We start from the raw sequence: 27,350 nt of genomic DNA on the forward strand, positions 1-27,350 counted from the left end.
GACCAAGGGACCAGCTGTACTGCCTCAGACCTGGGCCTGGGGAGCCCAGGGCCCCGTCTCTGGCAATGGTTATAAGCAGGTGGTGATACCTCCTCTACTACTGCAAAAGTTATATTCCTTAGCTATTTTCCATTCAGGGATTTCATAAGCCAGACATCACCTCAATTCAATTTACTTCTTTGGACATACCCCTCAAACCCTCAAATAGGCACTCATTTCCCCAGCAGGGGACTAATTAAATCCATGGTTACTCCATTGAGCTAAGCAGACTCTCTTGCCACCTCCACAGGCCCAGAAGGTACCTCAGGACCAAAGTGTCAAATCCTTTGGTGTATTGAGGACCTCACAGCCTTTGCCTAAACTCTGTTTCCTTAGCCTCTGCTGAGAGCTTCATGCTTCAAAGTCTCATTACTCTGATAATTAGACACACTCCTCTCATTTCTCAAGCTGACTAATCATTGATTTATAATTCCTCTCACTCTGCCTAGGGTCATGCAGCCTGCAGCCTGTGAGAGTACTAAGACACGTACAGTCTTGTGATTTGGAAAAACACAACTTCCCAGCTTCTCTCCTGGTCTGAATCAGTGGTAAAGTCCTTGGGATGAGCAAATGCCAGGTGCCAGGAGACAGCTGCTGTCCATGAACAATACAACTTTCCACAGTGTGGAGTAGGATAGAGCAAGTATCCCTACCCAGTGAAGAGGGAGAAGCAATCTTAGGAAGACCTGGGTCACATCTCTGCTGGGAAAGAAGGAGCTCCCCCATAAAAGCAGCAAAACTTCCCACTATAGAACTTTGACCAGTGTTCAAGTTTGCTCTAGTTTGGTACAGGAAATGGACAGACCTGAAGGTATCTATACTGCTGCATTATACCAATATGAGAACTTTTGTTCCTCCAGAAATGCTGTTTGTCTCACTGTGATAGTAGCAGAAAATGTTTAACGTGGACCTGTCTTTACAGAGCACTCTCCACAGACCCAGTGGTGCTCACACCAGCGAGGTGCTGCTGAACAGCCAGCTGAGAGCTCAGGTACACAGGCTGATCTCACCTCCCCCATGCTTCCCAGGCCTGAGGAGGGGATCAGCTCACAAAAGAAGCCTATGGATTAGAGAGCAATCCAATGGATCAAAAGGCAGGAGAGGGCACATCTTTTCAACCCCAGAGCAGAACTGCTCCCTTTCACACTCTTGGGGTTAACATTTATGTGAAGCCTTTCCCTGCCACTCAAAGAAGAAATTACATTATATACACATTCCAGAGAACTTTTCCCAGCAGTAATAACCATTTTTAACATACACTGAGCTTGGGAGAATGTCTATAATTTTACAAGCAGAAGCAAGAGCGGAGCTGTGTTTTGATCCACACAGCACAGCTGTAAGTTGACATCACGATCCTAGTCAGGCTCTGGACTCGGGGCGGCCAGTGAGCTTGGGAGGAGGATGTGCTTGGCAGGAGCTGCCTACCTCTTTGATGGCAGACATCTTGATGTTCTCATAGTAGTGCAGCGGTGCATTGGGTGAGCTCATGTCATAGCCAAAGCCAGCCACCGCCACCTCATCGCAGTTGTGCAGCGCCATGGTTATTGCTACGCTTCCCAGGGTGGGGATGTTCTGAGAGGAGAGAAAGCAGCAATGGAAGTCATTAGCAGGTTGCCATTTTTATCATCAAAAATTTCCTCTTATTGTCTCTGCCAACGGGGGCACTGCTGCTACTAAGCAGAAAATCAGGAACGTGGTATTTTGGCTATATTCAACCTGCCAGTTTGCAGGGTTGATAGCCTCCCAACTTGTAAAGAAATTAATGCAAATAGTCAGACTCCCCTTCCACAGCTTTGCTGTCCTGAGAACAGGGCAGCAGATGAGCTAGAGGATGAATCAGAGTGGATACATTAGCTCTCTGAAATTAAAACACACGTAGACAGTGGATTACAATGTTAATGCACATTACTGGCTTCCAGCTAGGCTAAGGAAGAATACTTATCCGAACAGGTCACCATACAGGAGAAAAACTGAGGAACAGCACAAACACATTATTTTACTGATGGCAAATGCAGTTTAAGGTTGCTAAACAGCTCTGGGAGATGGAGAGGAGACCAGGCAGTGTGTTCCAAGACCCCTTCCTTTTCTCAGAGGCACCTTGACAGTGAAGGGGCACTCTGGCCTGTGCCATTCCCTCCAAACCACACACTGGGAAAACAAGGAGCACTGGGAAGCCAGTCAGAGATGGGTGGTAGCATCCAGGGCACGCCACAACTGTCCTTTCCCATCTGCTGACCTGCAATTTGCACTGATGTCCAGCCTTAGCCCTTCCCATTTCACTGGGCTCTGGCACTGTGACAGCAGTGCTGTGCAGCCCTTGTGTGTTCTGCTGGGACAGCAAAGTGTTTCCAGTGTAAAATCCTAGCTCACTGACTTTTCTAGCTCCCCTTTAGCCAGATAGATAAATCCAGAGGCAACTTTGCCCCAGGGCCTAGGGAGAGGCTGAGAAATCCACCCGCATCTTCATTTGCTGAGTATCCAAGACTGGTCATATTGGAAATATCACAAATTCAGAGGACATGCTGAGACAGTCACCAAGAGTGACAGCTCTTAGCTGAGATGTAGAAACCAATTGCACTCTTATATTTTTCATTTACAATGGTTTACCCTGAACTGGTGAGCCATGCTATTGCATGTTCAAAAAGGTTGGGAACAATGTTTTGAGTTTCTGCTTCTCATTCAAAGGAACTGGCTTTTGTTGGCACATGACTGTGCTCACTTCTGATTGCCTGACCAGTCTGAAGGAAAATGTTTTCCAAGCAAAGAATGCCACCCATATTCCAGCTGAGATGTGCAGAGCTGGGAGCACTGCTCGTGTGCTTTGTAGAACTCCACTACAGTGCACCAGAATTACTCTAACCTGAAAACAAACATGCAAAAACTACTTATGGCTAGATCAATGAGACATTAAGTTCAAACATTTGCAGCACAACAGTAACAGAGCACACCTGAAATGACAAGATCTTCCTACATCCTCCTGTTCCAGCTCTAGATGTCAGGAAAAGCAGCAGAGTAATTTAGTTCTCACTGCTTAATTTCAATTGATACTCACAAAAACAATAGTGGTTTTATTCTAGTTACTTTAGTTAGCTGTTAATTCACTGGTAGCCAAAAAATATCAAGTAGGGGTTTCAAAAAAAATGGAAAAAGTTTATTAGGCAAGGATAAGAACATTGCCCCAAATTTCAAAATATCCAAGAACATCCTGTGTTTCCAGACATGACAGTTTTAATTCTGATTTCTCAGCTTTATGTTTTGCATAGAAGATGACATTTGTATGTCACTGGGATTGCATCAGCTGGTAAGTGGATGTGCCACAAAACCCTTTCCCTCATCAGAGCTGTAGTTACAGTGTCCAAAACACAGTGAATAAATGGTTACATCCCTGGGACTGTGTCGTCATTGGGAGCACCATGGTGTTAACACCACCCACACTTGCACTGGGCCCATTCCCACGGTACCGCTCAAGGGAGACACGGGGTCTTTGCCTGGAGGGAATTTCACTGGCCAATTTAACATTTAAGAGCTAACTTTCTAATGTGAGTCTTGCAAACCACAGAGAATTAATCACATTACCCAACCTATGGGAGGACTGCCAAACTTTCTTTCAGGCATACTCTGTCTGGAGAATAACAGTAGACAGAAATTGAAAGTGAACTTTCGTTTGGTCACCAAATATCTGTCTGACTTCATTCTTTCTACAGTACATCCAATGATACTTATGGAAAAAATACAAAGTAATTCTCATCTGCTTCTGTTCTTCAATAGTTCCTGACATGCCACTATCTTAGTACCACCTGTTCTGCTCTCAAAAATGATTAAAATACCAGAGACCACCTACCTTCCTAACCTCTTGAACTGTAGTAAATGTATCTGATTTGGCCTCTATAACTATCAGAAATTCACAGGATGTCCTTAGCAAATTGTTTGGCATTACCCTAAAAATCAAATCTGGAAACTGATGATCTGATGACAGTTTCTTAATTATGCCTAATTGATGTTAGCACCCTCCAACACTGCAGTAGCTATAGCTTAATATGTGTCCTCCTTGAAGGTAGAATTCTGCAGCCTTCAGTGGTGAGATGCAGCCTCAATCCCACTGCTGCAGTCAGAATCCTGGGGGCTAGGCAGGTGCCTCCTGAAAATAGTGTCAAAATGATCACCCCTGCTATTCACTGAGGGCAGTAGCTATTAGGGCAGCACAGGGGTGCTTGCAGAACCCACCCACAGTAAATGGTGTGGATAACAGCACCTGCCTAAGAGAAGAGCATGGTGCAAAGTGTGTGTGCACCCACATGTGCCCAGACCACATACACATAACTGGGCACTTGCTCCAAAGTGCTTATCTTTAAAAAAGAAGCAACCATCAAAGGGATTAAACAGTAACTGGGGGGTTAGACAGTCTTGAAGAAAAAGAGCTTCCTTGAACAAGACTATATAAAAAGTATAATTGTTGATTAACTAAATGTCATCAGTAAGTCAGTACAATACTTTAGTCTTGATTCAGTTTAAGCTACAGAAACAGAGTCCTGTTCTCCTGTGGCAGCCTGCTGAGATTCTGCTACTCCTGCAGCCTGTTGAAAATGAAGCACTGCCTCATGCCCAGCTTGTGGCATGGGAAAGACAACACCATGTAGGATCTAGGGACATTTCCCAGGCTGTGCTGCAGAGAATGCAGCAGAGCAGCACTCTCAGGTCCAAGGGAAAGGGCTCTCCCCTCCTTTCCTCTTAGCAAAGAAGTGCCAAATAAGAGGAGGCACATTATTAGAGAGGAAGTGGCTATAACTACTCCCTGGCTGCATCTACAGAGCTTCCAAGCTCTCCTGATTGTACATTTACATTCATTAGATGCTAACCTCTAATCTGGACCTAATGGACCATATACAACCTACAGGGCAAGCTGGGGGACAAGTGACTTCAGAAGAAGTTAAGCATCATGGACATGGCTGTGCCAAATCTGGCTTGTAATGCCCTGCACAATGTGTCAGTGCTATCTCACCACACACACCCTTGTGCCATGCCCCAAAGACATACCAAAGCAACCACCACACCTCCCCTGTTGAGTTATAAAAATAAAACTCTCTCAAACAACTGAGCAGAACTCTCATTATTTGAGGCTTTTGCTAAGACAAAACCCTCCAAATTCTACCATCTTGCCTCAGAATAATAATCTAGTGTGAGACCAGTTCAAAGCCTGTGTTCCTGCTCATGGCCCTCTGTGTGCTTGGATGCTCCTGTATCACCAAGCAGTGCTGCTTTTAACCAAATGGTTGAAGAGCTACAGCCCCACAGCAGCCAGTGCTGAGGCAGGAGCCCCTAGGGATGCCCCCCCAACTGCACAGACACTGCTCAGTGCAAGTTAGACCTGGAAAGGTCCAACATGACCACTGCTGCAGATGTGGCCACGATGACTCTCTGACCTGTACTGGTGCTCAGCCAGCAGTGTGAGCTGGGAATAGCAAAGCCCAGAAATCATTGGCAGCCGTCTCTCCTCGTCAACTCTCTGCCACAAGTCTTGAGCTTGGCCTTGCAAGCTGTGTGCCAATGGTTTCTGGGGACCAGAAATGCCTTTAGCAGTAGAGACATAGGACAGGTTCTCCTGACTGCTCCTACACTGTTCTCTGCTGCAAGCAAGAAGACAAAAGGCTTCACCTCAAGACATGGATGTTTCAGCTTCCATTCTGCCCCCTGAAGAGGCTTTAGGGACTGACTTCTCCTCACATAAGGAAAGAAGTCAGTCAGCAGAAATGAACCCTGGAACTCCTCTGGACTCAGTTGAGGCTGACCATTACCTCGTGGGCTTGTGCTGAAGATCCAGTGCTGGTGACTGAACCAGGGCTGGAACTGCTCTTTGCTTGGTGCATGTGAAAAGCTCTTGCTGCTTTTCATTCCATGCCTGGGTCATTCCTGTGTCACTGCCTGCTGGACTGGAAGGAAATGACTGCTGTAAATCTGTTTTTAGAAATATTTGACTCCCTTAATATGTTAAATGAATTCCAGTTATTTATGGGATTTTACTTAGTTCAGGGTAAGACTTATTGGATTGTTCAGACTATTCCAATTGTTACCTTTTTCAATAAAAGGGTAAGTGTTACTGAAGAATAAACTCCCTACAAACAATAATGCACCTGGATATTCAAATTGGTTTGACCACTATATTAAAATAATTTGAGGAAAAAATAAAAAAAATCTGCTTACCTTGGAAAAATTCTTACCTTATTTTTATCAGTTACAGACCTGATCACCTAATAGCAATGAAGTTTTCAAAACAAAAGAAATCCAGAACAAAACTACAACAGTCATCTCAGCATACATGAACTATCACTTTTGTTTCTTTATGTTTGCATCAGAGCAAACCCAAACCTACTCTTTGTTTCTTTAAGCTGAAAAGTGTGAAAACATGGCACAGAAAGTAATTTAGTGTCATTTATTGTGAGCAGGCAAGTGCCTGGCATCCTGGGGAGTGGTTCCTGTCACAGGAGCTTACAACGCACACTGCTGCTCCTAGAGCTACCGCCACCCATGCCCAGAAACAGCTGCAATAGTGGCCTTCAAAAAACACAGCAGAGCATCTCAGTGCCCTTCCCTGGCTGTCCCTGGCTGGGAGTGGGGCAGAGCCTGCAGGACTGGCTGTCTGCAGCTGAGCACAGGGAAGGGCCAGCAGCTGGTGGCTGCAGACAGGCCAGCCCAGCAGGCTCCCTTCTGCCGCTTCCCTGCTGACTTCCTCAACACCCAAGCCCAGTCCAAGTATTTTTGACCACATCTAACCTGATGCACAAGCTCTGATTCACCATTTGCCATAGAGCAGATTCCTGTGCAGTGCAGGGAGTATTTCTAAAGCACCTAAGGACTTAACAGAAGGCAACCAAAGGCATGACTTGACTACACTCTACCTGCTCTGTGATAAGCACATACAAACCCCACACTAAATGGGAGTTCATGGCCTACTCTTCACTGAGAAGCAAACTCCCTTCAGTTCCTTAGCATCTCTCATGAGCAGAAGGAGGTGGCTGGGCTTGCACCAAGTAGAAGCTGCTATGGAGCACTTACCTGCTCCCCAGCATCAGTTTGTGTGAGCATCCCTTCCCCAGCAGCTCATGGACTGGTCCCACTGCAGTGGCAATGGGTGGAACAGCCCAGCCCACAAAGCAGATGTGCTGCCTTGCAAACCCAAAGCTTTACAGTGACACTAAGTCTCTACATTTAACTGACTGCAGCTGCAGCGGCCCCTTACCTGTCCCTCTACCTGCCTTAGAAGATGCTAGCAGGGTGCAAAAAAAGGAGAACCACATAACTGGAAAGGACTAAGTGGAAGATTGTTCTGCTCCTGCCATCCCCACCTCTCTTCTACTCCACGAAGACCCAACAGGTTCCAAGACACAGGCTTCACAAAGCCACAGTCCAGTAAGAACAGCCCAGGAGACAAAGTTTGCTGACACCTGGGCAACTCGAGAGAAAAGGTCATGATGATGAGACAAGGGAGCTGAAAACTGCCTGAGGAGCAAAGGATTCCTGCTGGCACCTCCAGAAAGGCAGCCTGCCCACAGGAAAAACCATCTAAGAGCTATGAGAAGCCGTGGCCAGGACGTGCTAACACTGCAGCATCAGAGGTTAATCCCTGAGATGTCAGCACCCTGCAGAGGTGCTAATCCATGGCTGGGTGCCTGAATCAGCTTGGTAACACCTCCTGCACATGGCTCCTCCTTCACCAGCTTAGTGCTGAGGCTGGGTGAAGTCCAAAGAAAGATGCTTTATCTTTTTAGTTTATAGATTCAACCATTTCCAGTACATGAACAAACAAAAGGCTTACAGAGTTGGGTTAAATCATAAACAGATCCATGGATGCACAGCACCAGCACAGAGAGAGAAACAAACATTGCAGTCTGCACTGGAGTCCTCAGACTTCTGCTAATTTGTGTCACCTGAAGTGTTCTCCTTTCTGCCTCACACCAGGCTCAGGGCTCCCAGAGGAGCCAGAAAGCCACTGCTCCCATGGCTCTGAGGGCTGCTGGCTGGACAGGGCAATTCACTAAACAGCCAAAGGCACCACAGGAGTCACCACCCCCAGGGGTGTCTGTGCACCCAGCAGTGACACCTCTGAGCTGATGCTCGTGCTTGTCCCCCAGTAAACTGCCTGCAGCGTAAGGGGTGCTACTGCAAGTTTGAACCACCAGCTGCAATGCCAGGGATGTCTGGTTTCAAGCCTCAAATATCTGTACAAACAGAACCTCCACCTGAACAAAAATCACATTTGGCTAGTGAGAAAGCCAACTCTGCACCCATGCATTAATAGAATTCTTTAATCAGAGAGAGGATCTTTACTAGATTTTTTTTTTTGGTGCTAAACCATCTTTAGGCATTAACAAGTATTTTCCTCAGATATTGCTAGGAGAGCAAAGTTTGTTCTTTATTATTAGCTTATCCCAAGAAAGAGAAGTCCACATACAGTATGGAAGAGCTCTCCTACTCTTAAGACTTCAGTAGGACTGAAGAAAACTTCTAAAAAGCTTTACCGGTCCCAGAGAGAAGTTACTATTCATTGTGGGTGTGAGTTTTGCTCCTTGCTGAGGCTTTTGGCTACCACTGCCATGAGTGCAATCAAAATGCACATGTGAGTTGTACCCCATTACTATACTCCAGGATCATCTGGCCCAAATTATATTATCAAAGCAGAGGATGTTACTACATTCACCCTTTATTGAATCCTGGGAAAAACGCTTTGAGATCAGCCCCAAACTATTTTACTAGCTTTGCTCAACCTTGCTGGAAAAGCCCCCAAATTACAAAGTTAATTGGCAGCACATTGTTACCATATGTGGTGCGCAAGAGAAGCACTGAAGTTTATTTAGGCATCAGAACCAAAGGAGAGTGGAATATTACTGCTCTTTATAAGGATTTTGTGTTGGCCTTGATCACGAAGGCATCCCCAGCCTTGATCCTGCAGTGTGCAGCCTGCCCAGCAGAATTCACTAAAGTGTGAAGCCCCAGCAGTTCCAGGAGAGCAGCCCACAGCTGATGTTTGCAGTAAAATTGTAGCCACAGGGCAGAAACTCTCTCTCTGTTTTTAAGCTCTGGCAGAATCCCTGTACCAGGGTCCTTGCACAGACCGCCCAGGCTACCCTGACATCGCAGCCCCACACAGGCACCTGCAGGGCTCCTCTTGTCCCATCTGGAGGAATAAACTGCAATTCACACAGTCTACTAGGGGTCACAGGCAAACACTGCTTGCCTTAAAGGACCATAAACTATTCTGAAATGCTCAGATAGACTTTCGTGAAGTGAAACATCAGGTTTCAATTAAGATGCCTTCATTTCCCAATCTGATGTGTGTTAAACAACCTATCAAAACCTCATAAACTTCAGTTCACAGCATTCTCATTTCCGGATTCTCTCTTCTCCTTCCAGTTTAAGCAATAACTTGTGTATTAAAATAATGTGTTTAAAAAGAAAAATAAATTGGAAAAAAATAAAGTATAGTGATTTTTGTCCTTTATTGGGACACCACTCCTGATTTTCTGGAAGACACATCAAGACCACATTGTTCTAAGGGTAAGTTCTGGAGAATGCAGAGAGATGAAGTAAGTTAATTCCTAGCTGAATGGAATATTTGCAATAAGATACCTTCAGTGCACAGAACAAAAACATATGTAATTGAATGAAATTCAATTACAAACCAAAAATCCAGAGTTCCCAGAATCCCATGACAGCTTCTGTACACAGCAGCGCATTTTTCAAAAGGCCCATTCCATGTGGCCGAATCTATCTGCATATCTTGCATTTTGCATTTCGAGAAGGAAATGTCTTATCTTGAGGTATCCACCCATCTGACTTGCACAAAACAGAAGTCTCTAATATTCCAGAAGTCTTCATGATATAAGTATTTGAGCATGGCAAACGAGACACTATTCTGTCTAGTCCAAACCCCTGCTGTGACACAGCAAATCTCCTGCGCTGATAGCAGTGGAAGGACAATGCCAGGGGCAGACCAAGCAGACCTTGTCCAGCAAAAGTGCTTCTCTCTGGGTTTGTCAGCTGTGCTAATGTGCCCAAAAATGTCACGTGTGGTCTCCTATCAACAACTATATCACATGTGTACATGAGCAATTTACCCACCCAAGTAATACTTACTGTAATGGTTGATATATTACGTAGAGCAAATATAAATAGGTTCTGAGGACAGTGTTGCAATGTGAGATAATCCAGAAAACCCAAGTCACCACCTACTCCAACACTAACACTGCAAAAAGCTGCACTGGGGGTGAGAGGTACAAGAATGAACATTAAGGAATTTTGTTAATAAATATGAGCTAAAACTGTGGTTTGCAGTGTTTTCTTTTGTGAGCTTTTACATATAAAACTTGTTGGGATAAAACCAGAATTTCTTACCAAAGGCCTCATAAAGCAAACCTTTACCCTCTTCTACTATTGGCCTGGGATGCAACTTCACAGTGGCTTTCAAGGCACTGCTGAAATGTTGATGATCCCCCCCAAAATCCTTGGATCAGGAAGGTTCTTGCCTGGGTCTGAAGGAGTCTGAGAGCTGTGACTGTAACAGAGCCAAAGCCCCTCCCTTTCAATGTCCAACAGTGGAGGCCCAAAGGAAAAACAAGAACAGTGTAAGCCTCCTGTGCTGCTTGGTCTCACATCCTTCTGTGAGGTTTTGCTCCCTTTGCTTTGTACCTACCCCTCTGCCCATCAGGCCGTTGTTGAAAGGCAGCCCAATGAAGCTGAACGCTGCCTCCTGGATGAAGTAGGGGTTCAGGATACGGATCTCATGAGGCTCCCTTGGGACACGGGTTGCCACTGACTTCCAAAAGCCATCAGAGGCACTCTGGTAACAAAAACAAAAACAGAAACAAAAAGGAAAAAGAAAGATAAAACAACAAACAGAATTATATACAAAATATAGCAGATTTACATTATTTTATTTTAAAAATACATTATAATGCACTAGTGCGGCAGTTCCCATTGTCTCTGCTCATTGCCACAGGGCATTAGTATGACATTGTAGGGGACCTGTGTCTCCTGTGTCTCTTGGAGAGGTGGCAGCAGCATGGACAGATGCAGTTGAGCCAGTTCAGATAGTAATTGAGGGAGACAGACAGGCCAGGTCTTCCCACTTTATCCTGTATTTGTCCTCCCCTGTTAGGTTTTATGTGAATTAAGCTGTAAACCCCTACAGATATCATCCTGTTTTGTGAAGAGTCATGAATGTTCACGGTACAAGGGAAGAGATAACTAAGTATGTCTATTCTTTTTACCCAGTTCACGTTTTCACTCTGCACACATGGAAGAACACTGGCCTTGATGTGAGCTGCACTCCTAGACAGCCTTGCCTGGGGAGGGGCTGGTGCCACTCTGCCACATGGCTTCCCATCCTTGCTCATTAATGGCTTTGCATCATTGCTCCCCATCATTGACACCTTTCCAGGTGTCAGCAGGCACAGCACAGAGTGCCCCCAAAATAACCAGAGGCTCTGTGTTCACAGGACTTAGGGAGCAATTGTGTTCCAATGTTTCACTTCTGTTTGGGTTCATTCAGAGCAAGGCACAGGGAAGATGGAAGGAATACTAATCTGCTGACCAGCTTCTTGGGCAGGATAACCTGATTGAACACCTCCTTGAAGCATTGAGCCATCTTCCCTGAGATCTCCATGACAAGAAACAGACACTATACTACATTAAAAGGACACACTCTGGAATTCATTATACACACCAGTTTTGGGTTGCTTGCAGCTTAGCAGTGACTTTACAGCTGCTCTCAAGGCACTGATGAAAATGTTGATTATCCACTGCAAAATCCTCAGGAGCTTCCTCTGCCCAGTAGTGATCACCGCTGTAATTACAGACTGGAATTCTGCCTCAGCCAATGCCTGCTGCATTTCACAAACTCCCTGTCCTGTGCTCAGCTCCTGTGAACTCTCACACCACTCTCACACCTTACAGAGTGTTTTTTATGGAACAATTCCATGGATATCTTTAGCTGCTGAATTTCATACCCTGAAATTGAAATTTTGGCAGATGGCTCGTGCTACAAAAGGTATTAACAGAGCAAACCTGAGGAGAGTGCACACTCTCATCGAAACCAGCACTCTAGGAAAACAAAATCCCATTGCTATCTGTTCCCCCTCAAAACTGCCCAAACACAATACATTTTGACAACCAGGGTAAGCATCCCATGGGTTTAAGTTCACATTTCATCAATGGCCAAGTGCCCTTGGGACCCTAAATGGAAAAAATCTTAATTATCACTCACGTTCTTTCATCATAGTAGAATTAGAAAGAATGCCTGGTGTCAAAGTAGTCTAACACTTTCCATTATAATAAGACGTTTTCAGCCACCGAGTGATCCCAGCATTAAAAAAAAACCAGAAAAAAACCCTTTACAGATATTAATAAAGTATAACATCCATTTGACCAAGGGATTTGAGGGATTTGGTATGCCAGCTGGGTTTTCTCTCTTTGTGAAAATTCATTAAAAATTGGATAAATATTAAACCTTTGGAATTTCCTAAGGGCACACGTAAAGTAGAGGCCTTTCAGTTCCAGGAAAGAAATGGGAAAAAAAAAAAAGGGTCACAGACTCCACTTGCATTAAGCATGCTCCAGGTCTCACAAAAATGAAGATGATAAACAAAAATCGTGAACAGCTACTCATTCAGTGAAACCATCTTATCATGGGCTTAAGCAGGCACTCCCTGGAAAAATAGTGTTTGACCTTGAAACTAAAATAAAGTTCAATTATGATTCAATAAGTATAAGTTCAATTACGATTTTACATACACCTCTAAATATAGCATTGCCCAAATTTTGTGAACAATTCAAGCCAAAGGTCTGCAAGCTATTTAAAGTGGACAGAAGATGCCTTTTGTTTGGACATACACTCCATAGGAGATTCTACATAAGTTCTTGGATGTAAGTAGGTTTTACATGGCTTTTACATTACACATAAAATATTAAATAGAAAAGAAAAAGAAGAAAAGTTATAAACATTTGAGAGTTTTATTCCTTGCTGCTGCTGGAGCTGAAATAACCAGACATAGCACTGCTGTCCATCTTCCCAGCACTGTGTGAACCACGAGGACCACACCTGGGCTCCTCCTCTCAGCTAGTTCAATGCCAGTGCAAAATAAATGGGGGTGCCCGTCCCTAGCTGGAAATACAACCAGTCTGCTTTACTCCCTTCTATTTAGCTGTTTCTCCTGTTGTTCTTCATGACTATTTCCCTAAGCATTTCCTTCAGCTGTCACACTGCTCTGAAGTTGCTCTGGCTCTCCCTCCTGTCTCATTTCTGTTTGCTCTGTGTTCTTCCCTGTAACTTCACTGGGAAGTGCCCCTGAGGTTAGTTTTGAGGGACAGCTGGGGGAGTCTTTCATTTTGGTGCATTTTCCTGCTGTAATTTCTAAAACAATTACAGGGAGAACACGGGGTCTCAGCCGGCAGCTCTCACTTTCATCTCTAGAGCAGGCAAAGCCCCGTGCAGTGCTAAAGAACCAAAAACTCCTTTCCTGGCTTACAATGACCGAAACCCCAGCTTTGTGGTTTGGCTTTGCAGCCCCGCGGCCCTGAGCTCCCTTCTCAGCGCTGTGGTTTCGCTGTGCAGCGTGTCCCGGGCAGGCTGCAGAGCGCAGCGCCAGCCCTGCGAGCCCCGGGGCTGCTCCCGACACAGCCCCGGCAGCGCAGCCCCTGCCGCTGCCCGCCTCGGTGCGATGCACGTTCAGCCTGATTGCACCCAGATGTTCACAGAGGCTTCCAAAGCAATCACTTCCCGTTGGGGAACGCTGTCCCTTTTTCTGGCTGGGAGGAGAGCCGAGGAGCAGCAGGCATTAGGAGGGAGGGCACGCTTTTCCTGCCAGATTGGGCAGCTCAGACTCGCAGTTGGAGGTTGGGGGCATCCTCTGTTGTCTGCTGCAGTGGCAAAACCTGCAGTGCTTAAGGGTGGGCTTGTCACAATGAAATAACTCCTGTCCTCATCAGCACAATGATAAACAGTCAGAAAATGAGTCTGAAAACTGCTTAGGCAACGTTCCTGCAGTGCCTCATCACCTCCTGGTACCGAGGTGGAAACCAGAAGGTCCAGGCTGGAAATTGTGTATCCTTGTGTTAAGCTTCTACTGCTATTACTTGTTGGTATTACTGCACACCTGGAGTCCCAGGCACAGATCAGTGTTCACAGTGCCAAAAGCTGCCAAAAGAAGCTTACATGGCACAAGCATAAAGAAACAAGCACCACAAACAGGCAGACAGGAGAACATGACTGAAGAACGAGCCTATGAGGGCCATGGCATTTTTAAGCAATCTTGGAATGTTTTCAAAATTGTGTAATTGCAAAGGACATCACTAAAGGCTTTAGAGAAAAGTATTTTAAAAGTACAAAAGAATTTAGATAGGCCAGGGCTTTCAAGCCAGTCTCTTGTACAGTTCTCACCCAGCAAGAGAGGCAGAAAGAGACACCACCTCTGTAGACACCACTCCAGGAACAAACTGGTACAGACATAACAGACCAAAGATAGGAGATTAGGAGGAAGGGATAAAAAGTGGCAGGGCTCACCAAATAGCTCCAGGGACAAGACCATCCAGCTGCAATCCCTCATTCTGCTCATTTGCAGAATACTGAAGGCTAATAGGCACAGCTAGTTGTAAACTATTTTTTGTCTCCATTCAGTTTTCCATCTCCTGTTCTCAGATTTACCAAGGCAAATCAGAGCATTCTCTAAAATAAGATATGGAAACTCAGAGCCTCAGCCAAGAAGCACCTCAGTGGAAAATACAAACCACTAGAAGCAGGCTGAGTCTCCCACAATAACAACATTTCTAATATACTGAACAAGAAGAGAGGTAATGCCATTGCATCCAGATGATACAGATGCTGCCTCTGTGTCACTACTGGATTTAAGAGTACAATAGCTCATTGATGATTCTAGCTCTGATGGGAAGGGAACAGGAAGATTGCAAAGGTCACCTACATGCAACATGAAGTCTGGGTATGCAATACTTTGCTGCAAAGCAACCAAATTAAGAGACTGGAGAGGGAGTCTGTGGTAAACAGAGATTACTGCTCCTTTGAACTCTGCCAACACCAGAAATGGAGAGGAAGAAGGACATGAGGCAAAAAAAAAAAAAAGGTCAAGAGATGATGCACCAGTCACAAGACCTCACGGTGCCTGTGAGCACATTGTTAATTGGAATCTCTGCCCCCACCAAGGCTGGAATGTGGTTTATTCTCTACCAGTCATCCACAAGCTCTCACTGCCACACAAACAAGGCACAGCAAAACCACTGCAATCCATCTGCAGAGGCTTTTGAAAGGTTTCTGCTCAGGCATGACTGGATTAGATGTGGAAGTTGTGTTTCCACTAGAAAATAACCATCTTATCAGCCAGTGCTGCATTTCTCAGCGGTCAAGTAGACACAGAGGCCTAGAAAATGCTCTTCTGCAAGTGGCAATATAAATGAAGTTGCATCATTTGCACTGATTATCAAAGCAACAAGGAATTTTTAGCAACAAGAACAGAGGTGCTGAGAGCCTGCAGTCTGGGTTAATGGTCAATTGCCAGACCCACTAGCCCACACTTCAAACATATTTACCCAACTTTCTCAAAGCCATGGAGAACCCCTCACCATCCTCTGTACATGGCTCTGACAGCCAGCATTCATTCTGAATGAACCTATCTTCAGTTTCTAGAGCCTAGAAATGCTCTGGAGACTAGTTCCACTCTTATCTGCCCCACTGAAAAGCTCTTACTCTGCCTGAAGTAGGAGCTTTGCTCAAGCCTCTCCCTCATCTTCTCTAAGTTCTGCTGTCAAAAGAGATGCAGCTCTTGGACTGCCCAACAACACAATGCTTCTAATTTTTTACCAGTTTTGTTTCTTCTCCTGAGGCATCCTCCCCCTGACCAAGTCTAAAATCAACTGGCTGTAATTTACCAGGTCATTCCCCTGTCAGTATGCTCCATCTGCCACTGCCTCACAGCACCTAAAAGAACTCCTGGCAGCTTATAAAGGCCACAAACTTAGTTTTCATTAATGTTTTTACTAATGGAGACAAAAGCACCTCAAAACATGGCACTACTAGAGCTTTTCTTTCTTTTTAAAGCAACAGTAGTTTCTTTGTTGATAGAGCTGAGCTAATAGCTCACTACATTGGCCAGAGATAAGTTTCTTTAAGCTGGATAACCAAGTCAAAAACCACAAGAGAAAGGAAATGTATTCCAAGCAGCAGCTGCAAACTTTAAACACTGTGCCAGACATGTAACTTACACAGCACCCTGGCTACACATGAAACTGGAAGCTGTCCCATGCACAGATACTGGCTCAGAAAGCAGCAGCTCCAATGGTGACAAAATCCACCTGGGACATGAGGGTGGCACTGCTGTGTCACACACCAGTCTGCTGTAACTCAGCAATGTGCTCATTCCCATGGATGTCAGGAAGTTTCTGCCCTGTTTGCCTGCAAACAAATATTGTTAATAAGCAGAGAAGAATATTCAAACAGGCCTACTGAATTTCCAGCTCCATTTGAACTACATAACTGAGTGCCACAGCTAACACAAATACAGACACGTGGGCCTCCTGTGTGGCTGGTCTAATACCAGCTGCTGTCTTCTGATTCACAGGATTAAACAGCACAAGGCCAAGACCAGTCTAAGGAGTGAGGAGAACAAAGCTATTTTTATGACATGTTGTAAATGAAAAGGAATTCCTCTTAAAAAAAAAGTATTCTCATGGTTTAATCCACGTAACTGAGAGCAAAATGTGGTTCACAGTTGTAAGATAAAAAAATGCCATCAAAAAAGAGATTGTCCTGTGAAGAAAATGGGACTTGGAACATGTCAGAGGAGCTGCAGAAAAACTGAAGATTTTTCTGATGAATGCTGTTTCAGAAGTTGAAGCATAAGAGATGGCTCACATATGGCATGTCAGCAGACATGTCTTCTCTGTACAAACAGGGTGATGCATAGACTGTCCCACAGACTCTTTTGTTCAAAATGCAACCTGGATTTTGAGCCAAAATTTGAAGAACTATTCCTGTTCTGAGATGTCTTAGGAAACATGGAAGTTTTTAGTTAAAGGAATGGATTTAGATAAATTATGTTTGCTTTGTGGTTTTTTTTGTCTGTGAATAATTATCCTTCAATGAAAAAATATCTAAAGTAGTAGAGTTTCAGAAAAATCCTGAAGAAGAATAGGCCCTATATCACAATTATATACATTATATAGGGTGTTTTATTCCCTAAGGGACCACCTCCTTTACTTTGTTACTATTTTTATGACATAGTTTATTAAAAGTCATAATCATATAACATTAAAAGGATACCAGGGCTGAAAGGGTCAGATCCATGTGTTAGTAATTGCTGAAGTAGGATTGTCTTGCAATTTCAGTTCAGGATTGCTGTTGAGAACACTGACTTTTCAATCTTTCCACAAGATTTTTCTTATATCACCATGTATCTAAGGGTTTTACAAAGCATACTTCCACATTTAGAGCACCTCTGCAATACTTAGTGTGTTTAACACCTCCTCAAGAGGAACCCTCGGTGTCTGTAACCAGGAGACCAATCTTCCTCCTCACATTTCCTCCCTGCTATCCACGTGTTCTGCAGCTCCTACAACTACTCATACAAGGCTGAATGCCTTACATTACAGAAATTAGTCCAAATCTCAGTCTTCCCTCTCCACTAGATAGACAGCTGTGCTCTAAGCAAGCCAGGATATAATTAAGCAATTAAGGATAACATCTGCACAGGAGAACTGAATTAACATTGAAAACGCAATGTTTTTTTTTGCCTTTTTTAACTTCTGGCAGCTTGATTTCTATAATCATACAGCACTTTAAAAAGTCTTAAAGTGCCAGTGTTTTAGGAATTTCCTGCCAGTTATAAACCCTTCCTTTCTCTGCTGTCCTTATCACTCCTGCTCTTGCCATGTCCCAGACCAGGCTACCGCTCCTTCCCATTGCCTAGATGGCAGAGAGGAGGAAAAGGGGTTCCTGAGAGCCCAGGAGATGTTCCCTGCTCCCTGGTCTGCTGCCCTTGCCCCAGACTCTTTGTGGAGAAGTGACTGATGAGAAAATCCTACTTGGTTCTCACATCCCTGGAGATATTGCATCCCAACTAACTGTGGGAGGACACCTGACAGGCAGGACAGGGGACCCACAGTAGGACTGAGGGCATCTCTAACAGCCCCCATGGAACATCAGACCAAGCCCTGGGATTTCACAGAACAGCAGCAGCCACACCAGGCTGAAGAATTGGACAACAAAATAGGGTGGAAGATTTTTTTTTTTTAATCTGGAAACAATTATACATTTTCAGTAGCCTCATCGTGAGACAGCTGAATAATTTCAGCTGAACTTTCTGGCTGTGGCAAACATGCGGCAAGGAAAAGACCAGCTCAAAGATGCCAGTGTAAAAATGATAAAAATGATAAAGCATTTTCCCCATCACTTATAACAGAAAATATGAGGTGATCCCAACTATGATCCCAACTACAAGCCCAGCTACCTGCTCCACTTACAACCATATGCCTGCTCAGAAGAAAAAAATTGAAAAAAAACTTAAAAAGCTGCCTTTGCAGGCTTGGGTGACAAAGCACAAGGGCATCCCAGGACATCCATCAGCAAGGTCTTTTTTGGGGAGCTGAACTGGTTCACGAGTTTGAATACAAACAGCAACTCATTAAACAACATATATTTAGACTAAATTCTTGGCACATTACAACAAAAAAAAGCTAAAGGATCACCACAGGAAGAATTATGGCCTAAAAGCCCTCATTGCTTTCAGAAGTTATCTCAAAGTGAGACTCCAGGGAAATTTTTACATTGTTTTTACAGCAAGAGTACACAGAAAATCTGTCTTCTCCTATTTTGGCATCTTTGCTGAAATGAGAAGCCAAATCATTTGTATATTCACTGAGTGTTCATATAGAATATATACAAATTATTCAGTGTCCTCTAAGAAGAGAAGGCAGAAAGGTCAAAATAACAAGAAACTGGGAAGATGCCAGGAAGCTCCTGCCCTACTTTGTTTTCTAGACTTGCATTAATAATTAGTGTTTTACAGAAGAAGAGTTTTTAAGTAAGATTATTTAATATTCTTAAAAGATTAGAATTTAAATAAACCGTAATGCAAACAGAACATTTACATTTAAAGAGTTGTTTTCCAAATTGCAGAAGTGCTGATCACTTGGGCCAGGCTCTGTATTTTCTGTCCTTGTCAGTTGTGGGCAAATTTCATATAATCAAAAATGGTCAGAATACAAGAGATGGTCAAGATGAGAGAAACTTCCAAGTAGACCTACTAAGCTCTTGTGCACCCAACAATTTGGCCATTTTCCTCCAATTTTATGCCTCTGACTAAATAAACAAATAAAAATTAAGACACTAACAGTTTTACAAACCTGTCTTAATTGAGAAGAAACACACTCAGACACATGGCATAAAATCACAACTGCAAGCATAGAAATACTACCAAAAAAAAGTCAGGTCTTTCCTGAATCCCTCTTGCTTACTGCCTTCACATGGCTTGGTCTATTTTCACTTCTGTTGTTGGGACAAGTGTTTGCATTAAATAGCTGTGAGTGTTGAGGCAGGGGTGCTGCTCAGTCAGGAGGGGAAGGAGGTCAGGGATTCACACACAGGAGCATCCTTCTCTCCTGCAGAAAGAACTGCCATTCCTCTTGGGTAGAACCAGAAGCACCACACACAGCTGGAGCACAGGGGGAGAGATAAATTTAGGAAGATAAAAGCACACGGGGAGTTTAGCTACCTCTGTTTATTATAGCAGACTGAAGATAAAGGTCAACCCCCTGTCCTGGAGCCCTCGGTGCTTCGAGGCAGAGAAAATGTTACAAATTGCTCAGACAGCTCTAACTATGCAAGTAATCCATGGAGCCTGCCAAGGAACACATGTGTTTCAGGCATAAATCGTCCAATCTATTCCTTTCTGAATTAACATCTGTCATCATGACACCATTCAAAATGACTGAAGACTGGATCATATTAACAACCACACATCTTGGATAAATATTTACTGTTCAGACTTTCTTCCCCCCCCCCACTTTAAATAAAAATGCAGATAGCAAAATTCCTGGAGCTGTGAAAGGGGAGTCTCTTTTCAGCCACTGACAGAGAGCATGGGATTTTATTTACAAAATCAAATCAGTGTTTTCCCCCTCCTCTGTGAGTCTTCATACCCCACACTGGTGAACTTACAGCATCCTGTGGTGTTGCAATGCTCTCCAAAGAGCTCTTCTGGGGAATTCTGTTATGCTGGAGGTTGCTCACCTCAGAGACTCCACAAAACCTTCTCCCTCTGGATGCAGAAACAGATCAAGCTAATTGTGCCCCAAGAAGAGAAAAAATTGCTGTGACATTTGCAGACAACTGGATAAAGCAAATAACTTACTTCCATGACAAGCTGTCAGGTGTATTACTGGCTTGCTACCCTGCTCCCCATAGTCAACAAATGGGTCATAGAAAGTGAGGACAGGTGGTCCCAGAGTCACAGAACCGGAGGGTGGGAAGGCAGCATGAGTGCAGCCCTGTCCTTTGTATTCCCAGCACACGGAATTTTCCCAGATACTGGATTAAGTCTGCATTACAGTAAAAAGATGTCAGCAGTCAGTGCTCCCTTCTGCAAGTATGTCATCTGACAATTGTAGGGACAGATTTCTAGGAAATTATGTGTGTTAAGACTGATTTTATCTAGTTGAGCTTCTAGCCACCACATTCTGCTATTTCTTCTCAGCACGGCTTGAGAGGCTGAGAGAAACCCTGCTGAAATCCTTCTGGATATTCTGCATAGCACGGAGCAGTGCTCCTCCATCAGCAACTTCTCCTTCCAGTCCTTTACTCTCACACTGTTTGAGTGGACCAAGATATCCAGTCTTGATTTCAAGACACCAAGAGCAAATTCATCAAGCCTGTAGGGCAGATGTAGCAAAAATACTTATACTGATATAAATGTGCTGCCTTTTTTGGTCGTTTGCCTAGCTTCAGATGCACTTCTTCCTACAAAATTAAAAACTCTTGTGAGAAAAAATCTTCCCTCTAGCTAGAGAGAGAGACTACAAGTAAATCCCCCCAAAATCTCATGCATAAGCTAAATAAATTGAACTCCGTAACTAAATAAATTGAACTCAAATCTCTCAGGCTAAGGGAAGCTTTGCAGACTTCAAATGATTCCTGAAGTCCTTTACTGAAGTGTTAACACAGAACATCTTCATTCTACCAGCAGTTGCACGAATGGGCAACACCCTCTGGGTGACGTCTCAGTTTCACTGCTGGCAATGTCCTGGCACTTCTCCCACGTGCTGGCTTCGCTGCATGGAGGAACATCTGCTGCACATGCGGGCCATGCAATACCCTCAGCAGGCATGGGCTGCACTGGTGGCAGAACTAACTGTAGCTGGGGAGGGACAGACACACACCTTGCTGCTGGAGAGGCCATGCAAACATCCGAGAGCACTGTGGTGCAAAAGAGAGCCATCAGATTTGGAATTTCTTTACATTGGCTCAGCTATTCCAACCAAGGCAGGCAACCTGAGTCTACAGGCACTATGACCTTGAAATGCACCTACCAGGATTTGCATAAACTGGTGTCTGAATATTGCCAGAGCCTGCCAAACAGAGAGAGTGCAACATGAGCACCCTCCTGGTGCCTTTTCAAGACATCTGCACTTGCTCTTCAGCTGGCCCTCACACTGACTTTTCAAGATGTGGAAAAACTGCAACTCTAAATTGCCCATCTTTTTTGACTTTGGTTGAGAAGGAAGCAGTGATCAAATATCTAGGAGAGAGCAGCAGCTGTCAGTTGTATGGCCACAGACATCAGAAGAGATTAGATGGTGACTATATTAGGAAGAAATTGTCTCAGGATAAAGCAGGATGGGTAGGCAATCCCAGAAAGGATGTCCTACTAGGGCAGTGATACAGTCTTTTCAGGGGTAAATCTTGTTTGGGTCTCTTCATTTAAGAATGATGCACAGGAATAGAAACTAAATAAATAAAAATCTGACTGGAGCTCTCTGGTTTTCACGTTACAGCTGGGATTACTGAGCCAGAAATGAAGATGATGCTGTCTTGGCAGATGTGGGATAAAGGTTCTTTAAGGACTGCTGATGCCTAGCATGGCAAGGATGACTTGTGTTAGGTAACAGCAAGCAAAGCAAGGGACAAAAAAAAAAAAAAAGGACAAAACCCATGCATCGTGCAGAAAAGACTAGAAGGGCAGACACACCAACAATTTGCATTTTAATTTTGAAGAGAAACTGTCTAAAAATTGAGTCATCAATGATGTCATTCCTACAAGTACAGACACTTTGCAAACTTTTGACACCTGGATTTTTTTCATCCAGGAAATAGTGTGGTCATGGCTATTTTTTAATTTCTTGATCTACCTCATAAGCTTAAGTGAATGGTTACAGACTTGCAGATATTAATGGCTACCCAATCCAGGTGGACAAGTTTTATTGTCCAGGACACATCCACCTGGCAACATTGAATGCTATGAAGGCACATTGCAAAGGCACCAGAGCAGCCCCTGCCACCAGCTGATGCTTGACAGTGCATTTACACAGACTGTGCATGTGCATGCCTGGCTAGGAGCAGCTCTCAGCTGTGCAGTGACCTGCCTAATCTCATCACGATGTTGCAGGCAGGTATGTATGAAGGGCAGGCTCCAGCCTGCAATTCCCATACCAACAACCTTCCTTTGGGAATCTGGCCAGGAAGTTTCCCCCAAGGCCCATGTTGTAAACTGGGTCATTTGCCTACTGAGGTTCCTGTATGGCTCTCACCACAGTGCTACCTGAAAGCTTGCTAAAAATCACAAAATGCACAACTAAACTTTTCTCCCTGTCTTGGTCAACAGGGACAATGTTTTATACAGCATATCTACATATTTTCCAGCCTCTTTTCTAACCATGACTAGAAAAAACTGGCTTACCTTCTCTCATAGGGCACCAGTGTTCATACTTCTCCTTAAATCTTCTGGAAATTGCTCTGATCTCCTAGGCCAGTCACAGAAAAGGATTTTTTTTCCATATGCAAGTCTTCCATGGTTCCCTTGGGCCATTCCCACCAATGCCTCCAATGGTGAAACAGCTCCTGACCATGGCAGCACAACCCCCTAAGCAGTATGGACTAGCTTTCTACAGAGCCAGAGAGATCAAAACCTTAAAACCCAAACAATGATGTCAAAACAATCATACCAGAAAGACAAGCTAACTTCCATCTACTCTCTGGCAAAGGAATATGGAATATTCTCCACAGAATGCATCACAGAGACCCTCCCACCTCATCTTCTCAGTCAGAGATTTGGTAGGAGCCAGAAAAGTCTGCCTCATGTTTTCACTTTCTTACAAAGCATTTTCTGTGCTTCAACATTTAGTCATGGCTCAGTCACCTTGACTGAGACACTGAATGATTCCTGATGATGTGGTAGAGTACTCCCTGCTACAATTCCTAATAGAATTCCCCCACGCTCTGGGAGTAGAAATGGTTTTTAAACCATGTGCTAGGACCACAGGACAACCACTAATGAAAAGGCTTTCTTGCCTCTTCCTCACTGCAAGCCTCATCACGTCCCCTGAGCAGCCTGGCTGCCTTACTCACCAGCCATGCCTTCCTCAATTACACTTCTGAAGGGATTACTTATAAATAGCTATTTAGGTGAAAACTCAAATTTGTGAAAGAAATTAAACAAGCCTTAAGATGACTTCTCAATTCAAAAGCTTTTCTTGCTTATGATGGAGCAGCTTCTGTACCCTTCCAGCTGAGTCAAAGGAGAGCAGGAGGACACAAGGCAATGCCCACCCTGGCACATCTCTAAGCAGAGGGGCTGAAGCTGTGTTTCAGCACAGGATGAGGCACCACAAACCTGTAACCAAGCTCTGCATTCACAATGCATTAAGAAAAGTTGCCGTGGGTTTACAGCTCCACCAAACCAGAGTGCTGCCCCAAGACTCATCCCACATGTCTTTCTCACAATCCATGAAAACCTGAAAAGACCCACTGTACACAAGACATTTAAAGCAACAAGCCCCTTGGAGGAGAAAAGGGAAAGAAAATATTTGCAATTCAAAAGCAAACTCTGGAGTGAATCTGCCAGCAGTGGCCACTCAATTTGTCACCAAAGGCAAGGGACAGTATTGGAAAAAGCAGATTCTCCTACCCTAATGCAGACCCAGAGAAACCACCTGCTCAAGTGCTGGGCTCAAGTTCCAAACAAGCTGAAAATACAGGCATGTGAATGAAGCTTTCCTTGGGATGGGACAGCAACAACAGATTCACAGCCTCACTGCTTTCCTGAAGACGACAGGAGGAGCATGATGGCTCCTCAGGTTTGTTTCAGGATGTAAACCAGCCCACAGGTAAGGCTATTTCATAATCTGAGGAATCCACAGTGAACTACAGGGCTGTGACATTCACAGGCTGCCCTAGCAAGCATGCAGCATGACAAGGCCATTAACTGATGGAAGAAGAGGAGCTCTAAACAAAAGCTCAGCAGACAGCACAAGTGCTGGCAGCAGTCTGGCCTTGGCTCACTGATTGTGCAGCAAGGTATCATAACACACATTCTACCACAACTAGGAGTATGCTGTTGGGTTAATACAATAATGTAGTTCCCCAATAAAAAGTTAAATAAAACTATCCACAAGGTCTCTGAAGCAGCAGTCTCATGCTGTGACAAGGATCAGGGGTAATTGTCATGCCCACTGCTGGAGGATGATGGCTGCTGGGCACCACTGCTGTGTGCCAGTTGTCAGATACATGTCCCTGCAAGGGACAGACAGCCCAGCCTGGCCTCACTCACAGGCAGGTGCCCACTTGCTCCTGTGACTTTCACTATCAAAGAGAACTTCTGGGTGCCACAGGCACTTTCTGCACAAGTGACTCCTCCTGGCAAAGGCTGCAGAGATTCCCACTGGAATCATCCACAGGCTCATTAACACATGAGCACGAAGCTTGTGAGCTGCCAATTTCTAGTGGCACCTTTGCCCTCACTTGGCAGCTTTATTGCCATGTGCCAGATGTTCAGGGATGTGAGCAAGCCAGAGAGCTCCCTCTAATTGACTCATGACAGCCAAGAAACCACCCTGGAACTGGCCTCAGTACCAGGCTGGGATGGCTGCTTTGCATATCTGGAGCTTGTAAAGTCCTGTTTGTTTCAGGAAGCATCTACTCTCCATGCAACAGAGAAACTTTCAGCTTTTGACCATTATTTTAAAAAGCAATATATGACCAAGCCTCTATCCCTCTGCAATTCCTCTGGTACTTTGTGTACTCAGAAAGAGTTTCTGTCACTGAAAGAGCCAGGCAGATGCAGGAGGGTACAAGCACTGGGAAGCAATGGGGTGGGTTACAATATATGTAGATTATGTCTCTTGGCAAAAATAACAGTCCAGGAGAAAGTTTAACTGTTCTGAGTGACTGTCCATGAGTAATCCCCCTCTGGTGATGCAGTGGCAGCAGTTGTTTCATCAGCAAAGGGGTGCCTGGAAGTGTCACAGGCTCTTAGAGCCGTGATTCCAAGTCAGCACAGCCAGACCAGTCACCACAGAGGCACGAACAGCTCACATCTGTGACCCTTCTGCAACAGCCACGAGTTCATGGAACTGCAGGCTCTGGGACTCCAACCCACTTCCTTTCCACTTGGACACTGACTTATTAGGTCAGCATGGTGCAATACTCCCCTCTGCTAACCATGTCACCTTTCTCCATCCCATACTACTTCTAGCTGCAGCCAGTGCTATGATTTTCTCTTTTAGTTATTCCAATGCTTGTCAAATGACTGAAATCAGGTTACCAGTGTTTTAGTCACTTGGATTCACTCACCCTTCCCCTTCTTAAAGGCAGGTCTACATTCTCTGGTGATACACTATGCTCTATCTTCCTACAAGACTTCAATCTGCAGTGCCAGCTCAGCCAGAACTCTGTGATGGAGACTACATTTGTTTTGCTGTTGACAGTGAACACTCAGCCAAACCTGTCCTTTTTAGAGGTTAATGTTTTCTCTTAAGTTAATGTTTTCTCTCAAGTTTTTACTTGTTTCCAGATTTTTCTGGTTTAGTGTGAAATAAAAAGCAGTTGAGCTTTTACATTTCCTTATGTCCATATTCCACTGCTCCTCCTTCTGGACACAGTGTCTCCCAGGGCACTAAGGCACCACACAGATATCAGGGAGACTGTTTCACCAGACTGTATGCAACACATAAAATCCCCTGCCTCACTATTCTGCTAATGCTTCTGCATCACATTAATTCTTTTTCCTTATAACATCTCCTGAAAATCCTCCTCTCTACACAGCACTTATCCCTTTCTCAGTATGCAAGTGCTGCCAAAAGACCAACACAACACAGAGCAAATCCCTCTCAGCTGCAGGGAGAATAAACTGATCTGACCACTGACCCAGCAATAAATAGCCACTCGCCTTTCATTTACTCTTTCTCCAATAAGCTCCCTTTGATTTCACTTACTCAAGAGAGGACTAAGCAAGGATCCCAGTACCTGGTCAAGCAGGTCCAAGCTGCTCCAGGTGCCTGAAGGAATTCAGAAGATCTCATTACCCACCTGTGACTGTACCATGGACAGGTGCAGTTGCCACCAACAGTCACAGACAAAGGAAACATCAGAGGACAGAGATCAGCCCATTTTTTTCGAGGAATGAGTCAACTTCCACAGCAGTTGTGTTCTTTAGCAGAATGCTTCCATTTTCCTTTTCTCCATCCCGAGGCCAGAGTCCTGACTGTAACCACTGGTTTGCAGTGTGTCTGCACGAAGTCTTGCAGATGCACATGTCAGATAAGGAAAAAGCAATAGTGGCATACAGAGCTCTCAGGTCATGCAAATGCCTCTACATAAATCCAGGAAAGGAAGAAACTCTCCTTTCTCTGGAAAATCAGCTGAGAGAGAAACAAACTCTCGACACACAGAGAGCATTTGTCATTTTGAACCTACCACACACTGATGAAAATACCAACACTCACTACCAGAACAAACAGACACCTACGTGCTATTCCCATAGCACTGCTCGTCCTCCATTGGGTCATTCCTGTCTAAGAGACAGCACTTTCTGCACTGGTTTCCTCCAGAAAAAGCAGCTGTGTGAGCCACCTGCCTGCAGCTAAAGCCAGTGACAGCAAGATCTCAGCCTCAAGTAGAGAAAATCAGATGAGAGCACAAGAGAGCACAAGACAGATGTTTTCCAGCCACCTGGGCTGCATCCTAAAGTACTCTATGAACTGGCTCAGCAGTCTCAAGAACTAGCATTGATTCCCTTTGGGGTATCAAAACCCAAAAAAAGGTAGGG

General features: G+C 44.5%; 1 protein-coding gene across 4 annotated transcripts in view; it reads right to left on the bottom strand.

Moving 5' to 3' along the window:
* Positions 1-27,350, bottom strand: part of ST3GAL3 (ST3 beta-galactoside alpha-2,3-sialyltransferase 3) — a 161,230-nt gene that overhangs the window by 14,974 nt on the left and 118,906 nt on the right. For all 4 annotated transcript variants that reach the window (XM_030953034.1, XM_030953033.1, XM_030953032.1 and 1 more), the window contains 2 exons: positions 10,724-10,870; positions 1,465-1,611 (listed from right to left, as the gene is read on the bottom strand). In XM_030953034.1, coding sequence (XP_030808894.1) covers positions 1,465-1,611; positions 10,724-10,870 — 294 coding nt within the window. The remainder of the gene's footprint in view (positions 1-1,464; positions 1,612-10,723; positions 10,871-27,350) is intronic.

The sequence above is a fragment of the Camarhynchus parvulus genome, chromosome 8 (genome assembly GCF_901933205.1).
Source record: "Camarhynchus parvulus chromosome 8, STF_HiC, whole genome shotgun sequence".
Lineage (NCBI taxonomy): Eukaryota > Metazoa > Chordata > Aves > Passeriformes > Thraupidae > Camarhynchus > Camarhynchus parvulus.